Consider the following 10094-nt stretch of genomic DNA (forward strand, 5'->3'; position numbering starts at 1 on the left):
AGAGTTTCACACCTGGCTCCATGTGGTTGTATGTTTATGTCGTTGATTGACATACAGGCCACAGACTTGGTCCTGTAGGTCACAGCTGCATTTCTGAGATGTGAATGTGGAAACAGGTGCATAGTGAGCAATGCTGTTCATTTTACATTCACATTCCACGTTTACTCAAAGGGTTTTCAGGTCGGCCACTTGTACTTTACAGGGTTTTTTCCAGTTATTGCTACTCAGGGGTGGATACATGGAGGGGGCACTGGCCCCAGCTGAAATCGAATTAGCCCCTGAAGTGCCTATCAGTAGTCTTAAAGAATAAAGTCACGATAACAAATACCAACAAGCTAAGCTTTCTTGAAGTACACAATGTTCTTGAACAAGGAACAATTTTGTAAATAAATTAATTGATGTGTGGCTTTGCTCAAAGCTACAGAGTAAACAAGGAATGACTCAAATGTGCACCTTACTGAATCAGAAATTGGGCATGGATTTTGGACATATAATTGGCCCCTCTGTGTAAATTGTGGCCCCTTTATGGCCCCTGATTTAGATCAATCCTAGATCTTCCACTGCTGCTACTTTATACTGCTTCACTACAGTTCATCAGGAGAGAGAATAGAGGGACATTGTATGTCAAAGTGACAGGTTGAACTTTTAATGTAATGGGTAGATGATAATACATTTTATCTATATGTCACCTTTCGTACATAAAATGCAGCTCAAAGGGTTTGATAATAAAAGACATGAAATAAGAGTTCAATAGGAACACGTCAGTGGTAAAACTAAAACAGATCAAATTAATTAAAAACAAGGTCATAGAAATAGGTCTTGAGTTGTTTCTTAAAACTGCATAACAGCAGAAAGCTGCTTCCCTAAACTTTTAATAGTTCGTATTTTGGGGGGGTGGGTGGATATTGAGTTAACCTGCGGTAGGAGACCTTAGAGAATATACTCTGATAAAACATTCAGAGATGTACGAATGTCACATGGGCTCAAAACCAGCAGCTCCGGGGGGGTCTGCTGACCAACTCTGCCGAGGGGGGTGATGCACGCATGCCTGATCAGATACTACAAAGGGTGAATTGTAATGGGTCAATAATACATTTTATCTATACGTCACCTTTCATATATAAAATGCAGCTCAAAGTGTTTGACAATAAAAGACACAAAATTAGAGTTCTGTAAGAACACGTTAGCAATAAAACTAAAACAGATCAAATTAATTAAAAGCATTGAGTTGTATCTTAAAACCTTTGACAGAAGCTTGTTGTGGTGGGAGTTTGCTCCAGACCTTTGGTGCATAACCTCAGAAAACTGCTTCCCTAAACTTTTAATAGATACGATTATTTCTGAGTGTGAATGTTGCCTCATACAAATTACCAGGGAACTTCAATGCCCATTACCGCCACACTATTGTTTAAATCACCGGAAAATTTGTGTCACAAAATCAAGGATGATGAGTTGTTGTTAAATCATTCATTTCCATCTCAATGTATACAGAGAAAATAGATTTGTGACATTTCCTGCATTCCTTCCATCCTTAACCATTACTTGCATTTAAATTCTTTGTTCAAAGCTGCCAGTCAATATTTTAACCTGAAAAAGTATTCAGCATAAACTAATCAATTTGGGCTTTTTAACTTTTGTAAATGATTGTCATCCACTTAATGCAAATTCTCAGATATGATGTCTTATTTGGAAGATGCTTGTGATTTACTAACATTTTTCATTGCCTTGCATCCGTTGCAGGTGTTTTAGCGGGACCTTTAAAGAGGACTAAAGGACTGTATCCTATTGTTCTGATTCTCAGACACAGTAGGTAATCGATGTGCTCATTACTTCAATGCCCATTCCCTTACAAGTTAAACTACAACACCCCCAGATTTAGTATATATAATATTTAATTTATCTGCTACTGACAGGTTACAACAACGTTCCCCATCCATTGCATTAAATACATTTGAAGAAAAACTAATTTCAGAAGTAATTGAAGTAGGTCAGTGTCATTTCTATCATAAGTTTTAATTTTGTCGAAGAGAGTGTTCTAAGTTTTTATGGTTAATACTCTGATCTTAGTAAGATGTTTGTGGTCTACATTCCTAACATACTGTATGCAAAGCCAGATTACCTTGGCTGATTGTTCACTGAAACTACCCATTCCAAATACCCAATATTTGTATCTCTCTGAAGAGGCACAAAGCAGGAAACACTATTACCATGAACAATGAACTGTAGCCCTGTATTGTAATCCACCACAAAACCAATCCCTTTCCCATAATGTTGAAAGTAGCTCTTTGAGAAACATTTGCATTACTATACCAAGAGTAGTAAGTCATTGATGCCTTGTCCAAAGTCAACCACTGTTCAAATAGCTGGTCAGGACTGCATATGCATTCTGGGCTCCTCACAGAAGTTTCACAGTCTTTAATGCCTTTTGGAAGTGATGCACTCTGCAAGCCCTCTGCAATTTTTGAGACAGAAGCCCTTTTCCACAGGATGAGGTAAGTTAAACATAGTAAACACCTTTTATCTTCATAGAAAATGTTAAAAATGTAGACTTTACAAATTTACACTCAAGCCTGCACAGCTATTGCAAGTGTTGCATATCATTGAAGTTCCAGTCACCAGTTATTCTAAAAGTGCTGCAATGAAAATCTCTATATATGTACTTAGCAAGCTTCCCAATTCATACTCATTCTCCTTTCTTTCTTTCTTTGCAGACAACTCAAGTCAGTAGGTCATGTTGTTCATCCTAAACAACAAGTACATTTAATCAGGGAAATGTACACACCAAGAGAAAGGTATGTTATTGCACAATATTGAATATTGAATATCTAAGAGCAAGCAAATTGTTACTGTGTTAATTCAAACTTAATGGGACTGACAAATTGACCTCGTTTTACAAATGGCCATATTTAAAGATAATTGTGAATTGTGATGCAACCTCTGAATGAGAAATAAAACACAGTAACACTACGGATCAAATCTTGAAGGTTATGAAATAATACTTAAACTGCAACATCTTTGATTTTCTTTCCAAGTTGGGATGACCTTCTAGCTTTCTTCCACCAGAGCCTTAAAGTAAGAACTCCTCCAGATGTGCTTGTGATTCACTGTGGAGGCAATGACCTTTGACGAGTTCCTTGACATGTCGCATTCTTCCACCAAGCTTCATAGAAATTAGTTCAGTTTTTGTGTAATCTTGCTGCCAAACAAGCAAATAAATAAACTCTCAGACTGGGGTCATTCTATGTAATTCTATTTTATTTTGCACCGTTTTGTTCATGGATTGTGAAATCCACCTCTGGATAACAGAGGGTCCTCATCTACATATCTGAGTGACAACTCCCTGACAGCCCTTCAAAAGTTACTTATCCCCACTGATAAGCATATGTCACAAAGCGAAGTGCACCCACCCACTCAAATGTTCACATTCTCCCAAACCTATTCCTCAGCATTTCACTTCAAATCTGAACCCACATATATTAACTAGAGGCACTAGCTATGCTCACACAGATTGCCATTGCCTCCAAAAGGCGGTTATTTTGTCTGAATTTCTTCTTTTAAAGGGTAAATGCAAAAAATTACACATTTGATTTACATTAAATTGTGTGGAGGTGTTGGGCATGATCCAAGGAAGAACCCTTTAAATACTGGTGCGGGAAGTTTTTTTTCCACTTTCTTTAACATTGTAAGATAATTCATGGAGCTTGATTAAATAAATCAGGCATGTTTGGGGGAGTGATATGTATTGAGTGTGTGCAATTTGGTGCAGATCAGAATATAATCTGGATCTAGTGAATGTAAAATTGGGTTTGTTGGTATTTTTTAAATCAGTGTTTTTGTCAAGTGGGTGTAATTAAGTGGTTTTTATGTTGACTGATTTCCATACTTCACTGAATTGCATAGCCTGCTCTATATTAGATAGGATGTGGTTTGTACCAAAATGCGTCATAAACCCCATTTGTAACCCAGATCACCACCTTTATGTAGATTAGTAGAAAAATAATGTTTCCAAAGAAAAGGAAAATCAAAAAGACAAGTCGGCTCATGTCCTGAAATCATAGACTGTGCCTGAAATACAGTTCATATGATCAGAATTAAGACTCCAGTGAGAGTGGGAGGAGGAAAACGTGGACAAGAGGACCATCCCACCGCTGAGCACCCACATCTGACCACTGCCACCGAATCCTCCTCACTCTCGGTTTACAACCCGAAGGTCGTCTGACTAACACGATAAGACCCAGAGCTCGATCCCCCTCTGCGGTGGAACAACTTTTACGCATGACGACCAAGTTGCCATTCCATCTCTGACAGCTGGATGCAGAGTCCCTGAACGCATCACCCACAGTCATTACAGAGCTATTTTTCATCTTAATTAAGGTAAGGGACTTTTTTTTAATCTATGCAGCAACTGAGACATTTTATCTGCGTTTGTTGAGACATAAAACTGGAGAGGAAAAGAAATGTTAACTAATCGGGTGTGTATAATAGACCGTGGTGCGTTTGTGGTGAATTTGCTGTCAAATTGTTTTTCTCCTCTTTAGGTATTTAAGTCAAAGGCATAATAATAAGAGTGATACGTTTTAAAGCAAGGCGCAGCTCATCTCACTGTGCAAGCACGTGCATTACAGCTGGTCAGAGTTACAATAAGTGGGCTGCCGGGAAATGAGCGCTCTGGCACACGTGTAGTGTGTGTGTGTGTGTGTTGTGGACACTAACCTACTAATCCTACTTTTTCTACTCTCACAGATTTTTATATGAATCTAACTGATAAAGTTGGAGGTCACATGATTAAAAGTATTTCCTATATGGTGATAATGCAGTGGTAGTATTTAAGAAACTATTATTATAGGCATAAACTCTTACTAGAGAGCCAATGTTGAATTCTTTCACTTAACTCCCACGTTCCTTAAACCCACTGAGGTATTCTTCTCTTATTTTCTCTCCCTTTCCTCACAGCTCAAATCCTCTTTTACGCCTGATTACTTTAAATATTTATGCTATGAAAGCTGAGCCGAGGAAGTTAGAAGGCTGAGGTGTGTGTGTGTGTGTGTGTCTATTGGCAGTCACACTAATATGTGAACAACATGCAGGGGACTTCCTGTTAGGCTTCATGAGTCACTGCATACTGGTTGCTCCCGAAAGGTTTGGGGTTTCATGATGCTCAGACTCAAAGGGTTTGGGACTTCTGGAGGGGGAGAACAGGGAGGATACTTACAGTAAACCACCTCTAGAGGTTTAGTGCTCTGGTAGAAGTACTTCAAAGCTCCTCTCTTTGCTCTCTGTGCCTTCTCGATTTGTGTCTCTTCACTTCCAGCTGTCTGTGGTTTTTGTTTTGTGGAAGCCATGTTTTCCAAGGCCACTGCCAACTTTGTCCGCCAAATTGACCCAGACGGAAGCCTCATCCATGTGTCTCGAGTGAATGACTCAGGCAAACTGGTTCCGATGGCGCTAGTTATCAAGCGCAACCGCATCTGGTTCTGGCAAAGGCCCAAGTACCAGCCGACGAATTTCACCCTCAGTGACTTGCTGCTCGACGACAGGGAGCTCAGCCCTGGTATGTAGGTGTGCATGCTCAGACTGTTTGTGTTTTTTGAGAAAAGTTCTTTTTCATCGATACAGTATAGTATTTTGTTGTAATTAAATCTTTGATTAAGGGTGAATCATATCTGTCTCATCAGGGGTGCGTGAGACAGAGTTTGTGACCTACGACGGGAAGTTTGGAGACAAACTCTTCGGGAATCTGGACACCAAGTTCGGCTCCCTCGGCGTGGAACTAGAGGGGCGTGGCACCTCCGAGCTCCAATCAAGTTTTGGAAAGCTGAAGAAACAGGAACTGGATGTGAAGAAGCTGTTATGTGACTCCAGTAACAGGTTCCTTCAGATCATGACTTTAATACCTTTGAGATGAACAGTGTGAAAAAACACAACTGTGTGCACTTGGCTGCTGTAGATTAGAACCTCTTCCCCTTTCCTCCAGGCTGGTCGACATGGGGCATGTGCTAGTGAAGCAGCTGAAGAAGAAGTCCGAGGTGCTCGCGATAGTGAAGGAGCGGATCCTCACCTCCGACTCCTGCGCTGTCACCCAGTCGAAAAAGGAGAAGTACATTTTCAAGGCCGTGCTCGGTCTGGTGGGCATGTTGGGGAGCTCTGTTAAGGTGGGTGTGGATGGGGTTGAGTTCACACCTCTGCCGGGGAGGTTATGTTTTGAAACTTGATGAAGGTATGTGTCAAGGAAGAACCCAGTAAATTTTGGTGGGGATGGATCAAGGGATTTTAGTCAGTCTCACTCTACCCAGTTCCATTCTTATTAAGCAGCAAGAATGGCACTCAGTAGAAAACAAATTTCACACAAACATAGATATCAGTTCCCTAAATGTGCCTGATATTTTTCATCAAGTTCCATGAATTACTATTACTACTCCCCCCCCCCCCCCCCCCCCCCCCCCCCCCCCCCCCCACACACACACACACACACACACACACACACACACACAATTTTTGTAACATTTTGATTTACAAGTCAATTTTAAGATGTGCAATTATTTATGCAGACAGTATCAAAGCTTTCTGTGTTTTTATTTATTTATAAGTGTGTGCAGGACAACAACAACATTGAGAAGGACAGCAATGTTTCTTTGGAGATCCCCTCTGACACAGTCATTGCATACAGCATCCTGGAACTAGAGATTAAGAAAAGTGGAGACTACGGTGAGTGAGTGAGTGAGTGAGTGAGTGAGTGAGTGAGTGAGTGAGTGTGTGTGTGTGTGTGTCATTAACCACACCAAATACTTCCTCCTCTCTGTGTTTATCTATGATGCTGTGTGTATTTTCAGTTATATGCCTGCAACCTGGCACAATCGGAGGCTTTGAGGCAGACTCGCCCGTTTTGTCCTCCCCATCCAATCATCCCTTCATAGATATGGTGGATGGCTGTACCTCTCCTGTCTCCGTCTTGAGTGCATGGAAAAACGGTTTGTGTCCATTCATATATCAGTAATCTGAGTTGATGATTATTTCCCGATCCCAATTTTTTGAGGAAGTGATGATATAATGAAATAGATGAAGTGGGTTCCCTTTTCCTCCGATACATAGATCCTATTGTGGGTTCTGTGAATTGTTGTTTGGTGTTTTTTCTGCCTCAGTAGCAAAAATGGAGACTAAAACGAACTATTAATTGTTCATTGTTCTGAATAATATAGACATAATGCTACACATTCTGCAGAACTTGTCAAAGGTTATAATTGGATGTGGGATATTCAAAAAGTATTATGGCACAAGGTTGAGCTTACAAGACTATCTGTAGATAAAAAAATTGGAATATCACAAAACCATATGTATGTATATAGAATTCAAACAAGAAAATATCTTCAAATATCTCAAATCTAAGAATGTAGACATTATGTATTAGAGATAAAAGTAATTGCCCGAGTTTGATTGAATCAGCCCTTCTATGTTTAATTTAATTATTTTATTACAGGCAGTCAAGTTACCACAAGTTATTTGTACACTGGGTGCTTGTTTGTGTCTAAGTAACATTTGTTCAGCCATGCCGTGTGCCGTTCTGTTTTTGTGGATTTCCAATGGTTGTCAGGGAGGTTGTCCTCTGAACCATCCAATGTAGTGCATCTGTCATACTAAAGGAAGAAGGCTGAGGCTCGTAACCACTGAATATTGTGTCTGTGTACCTTCAGATAATGATCTGATGCAGTGTTTCCTGGTGTCTTACAGGATCACAGATGGACCTGTCTCCGCTGGCGGAGCTCCCTGAGTTAACTCGACATGCCTTATTCAAGACGCTCCAAGAGACAATGACGGACAGAGCTGCTCTGTCATTTCTGCAGTGTGTGGTGAGTGAAGCAATAGCATGAACTAACTCAAAGGGAAATACTTCTAAAAACACAATTTATTCATTCCTAGACAGTTACACTGAGGCTAGAATAATTCCCCTTGCATACCACATTTCCTCTGTTGCACATTATCTGTTTTCTACATCATCCTTATCCTCTGTCTGTTAGCTGGAGGAGTTGTGCAGTGGTGAAACGCTCGATACGGCTGAGCACGAGGAGCAAGACAACCACTCAGAGAGCGGCCATTCGGCTGATGCTGCACACCTGAACGCAGCTCACCTGTTTGTCAGTGCTATGGAAGGTGAGCGGTAACTCCCAACCTTGAGGGATGTAAAAAAAATGTTTTCGCTATTAGGGAAGTAACTAAACGTAGGCAATCATTTTCTGCACTTTGGATTGTTCTTGCAGAGTTGCCGGATGAAACACTGAGACTCTTGAGTGAGAGCCGGGCTGATTTTCTCTGGGCCTTTGACAAACTGGTTTGTTAACCTGTGTTATTTATTGCTTTAAATTGTTTGCTGTTAGTGAGTTTAAAATTATTACATGACTCAGAGCAAGTTATTAAAGAAAAAGTGTTATTAAATTTAAACATTTTAATGAAAATCTCCTTTCCAATTAATTGTTTTAATCTATTTTTAAGGAAACATTTAGTATTTTAAAGAATATGTTGATTTATTTGGGGGAATATGGATATCGGCTTTCTTGTTGAGGGTTTGGTGAGAAGAATGATGTCACTCTTCATCTACAGTGTCTTCTTCTTCTTCTCTGCTCGGCCCACTGCTCAGAGTGTGCATTTTGACCTCTTGTATTTGCTCTAGGAATGTAACCACCTGCTATTGACCAAAAAAAAGACCTGAGAAAGCTTTCAACTAACACCTTTGCATCAAAAAGCTTCCATCTGTCCATCTGCCTGTTTTATCAGATGTGCAGTGTGAAGGAGAGCAGTGGACCTCTCCCCATCCAGTGTCTTCCCGTCCTGCTGCAGGACAACCAAGCTTTCCAACTGGCCAAGCAGCTGCTCAGCTCCACCAACTTGACGCTGATGAGAAACATCGACAGCCTGTGGACAGAGGGGGGAGACAACGCCGGAGTCCTCCCTCTGCTCCTCTGCCTCAGTGCTAATGGATTGTCCCTTCTGTGCAATGGGCTGAAGTAGTGCTGTGTTTTTCTTTTTCTTGGACTATATTCCGTCCATTTCTTTCTTTCTTTGTAAAGTTTATAAAGTGTAAGCTTACTATAGTATATTGCGTGACATCTTTATATCATTGCGAGTAATGTTTATATCGATATGTCTTAATATTTTTTCAAGTAATATACAGGAAATATATATTTATTACGTAAAGCAAGCGGTGACATTTTTATACACATAATATATATACATGTTTTATAATAGATCAGCAGCATGAGATAATATAGACATTTTTCTACAAATTTGTATTATTCTGTTTGAATCCAGTTGAATGAGGCTGCATATTATCACTGCAACTGCTTATAGTCATCATTAATCATTTTTACTGAGCTAATTGTATTAAACAGAAATGTAGCATAATTATATTCCTTTAAATACCGTCATTGAATGTTAAGAAACTGTAAGCTATTTTGCTAAAAGGAAGAACTCCTGTTTTTAAATCCATATTATTTATTTGCACACTGACAATGACAATCTGCAGAAGACTTTCTTCTGTCATTTAAAATTGTTGTTTATTTTTGTGTGGGGAAGCTGTACTTTAACCCATATCAATACATTGTAATATTAGTCATTTTAAAAAAATTCTCTGCATTCAAGCTTTTTATCACTTCATTGTAATTGTCAAATAAAGTATATAAAAAATTAAAAACTCTTCTCATCTTTATTTCAAGTGTCAGTCTCTGCCCCTGAATTAGCCATGCTGGATGTCCAGCTGACAAAGGGACAACATTTCAGGCAAATTTAGAAATGAATAATATTTTCCCAAACTCCAACTCACAGGTGATACATTTGTTAGAATCTAGAAGCACTTTACAAACTCAGAGCAAAAACTACCACTGAATTTCATCGTATTTTGTGTTTTAGTGTATTTTTAAGCACTAGGCATCCTATTCAATTTGCACACGTTTTTAATGCATTTCATTTTATTCTGTATTTATTCTGTTTTATATCCACAGATGCATCTACTGTTTTTATGGGGATGAATGTGTGTGTTTGTGTGGATATTAACTTGTGTATGCTCTTCTATGTAAAAAAAAAAGAAAAAAGAATTGAACTTGTTG

The 10094-nt window shown here is 39.4% G+C and overlaps 1 protein-coding gene across 2 annotated transcripts; it reads left to right on the plus strand.

Annotated features, from left to right (window-relative positions):
• Positions 1-3987: 3987 nt before the first annotated feature.
• LOC109631582 (gasdermin-E-like) lies at positions 3988-9682 on the plus strand. 2 transcript variants are annotated; one of them, XM_069516312.1, is made up of 10 exons: positions 3988-4374; positions 5339-5551; positions 5676-5868; positions 5975-6152; positions 6588-6705; positions 6831-6968; positions 7726-7844; positions 8013-8145; positions 8253-8323; positions 8767-9682. In XM_069516312.1, the coding sequence occupies exons 2-10, from the start codon at positions 5341-5343 to the stop codon at positions 8998-9000; spliced, it is 1395 nt and encodes a 464-aa protein (XP_069372413.1). In that variant the 5' UTR covers positions 3988-4374; positions 5339-5340; the 3' UTR covers positions 9001-9682. The 2 variants fall into 2 exon arrangements, with proteins under 2 accessions (XP_069372413.1, XP_069372412.1); XM_069516311.1 differs by having other exon boundaries at positions 4008-4374; positions 5312-5551.
• Positions 9683-10094: the final 412 nt, after the last annotated feature.

Source organism: Paralichthys olivaceus, chromosome 20 (assembly GCF_024713975.1).
Source record: "Paralichthys olivaceus isolate ysfri-2021 chromosome 20, ASM2471397v2, whole genome shotgun sequence".
In the NCBI taxonomy this organism is placed as follows: Eukaryota; Metazoa; Chordata; class Actinopteri; order Pleuronectiformes; family Paralichthyidae; genus Paralichthys; species Paralichthys olivaceus.

What these genes read in the sequence shown, in the direction of transcription:
- LOC109631582 (XM_069516312.1), top strand. Translation starts at nt 5,341, where the DNA reads ATGTTTTCCAAGGCCACTGCCAACTTTGTCCGCCAAATTGACCCAGAC. An exon ending in TAAGAAAAGTGGAGACTACG is followed by an intron (nt 6,706 to 6,830) that starts GTGAGTGAGTGA and finishes GTGTATTTTCAG; the next exon opens with TTATATGCCTGCAACCTGGC. An exon ending in CTTGAGTGCATGGAAAAACG is followed by an intron (nt 6,969 to 7,725) that starts GTTTGTGTCCAT and finishes GGTGTCTTACAG; the next exon opens with GATCACAGATGGACCTGTCT.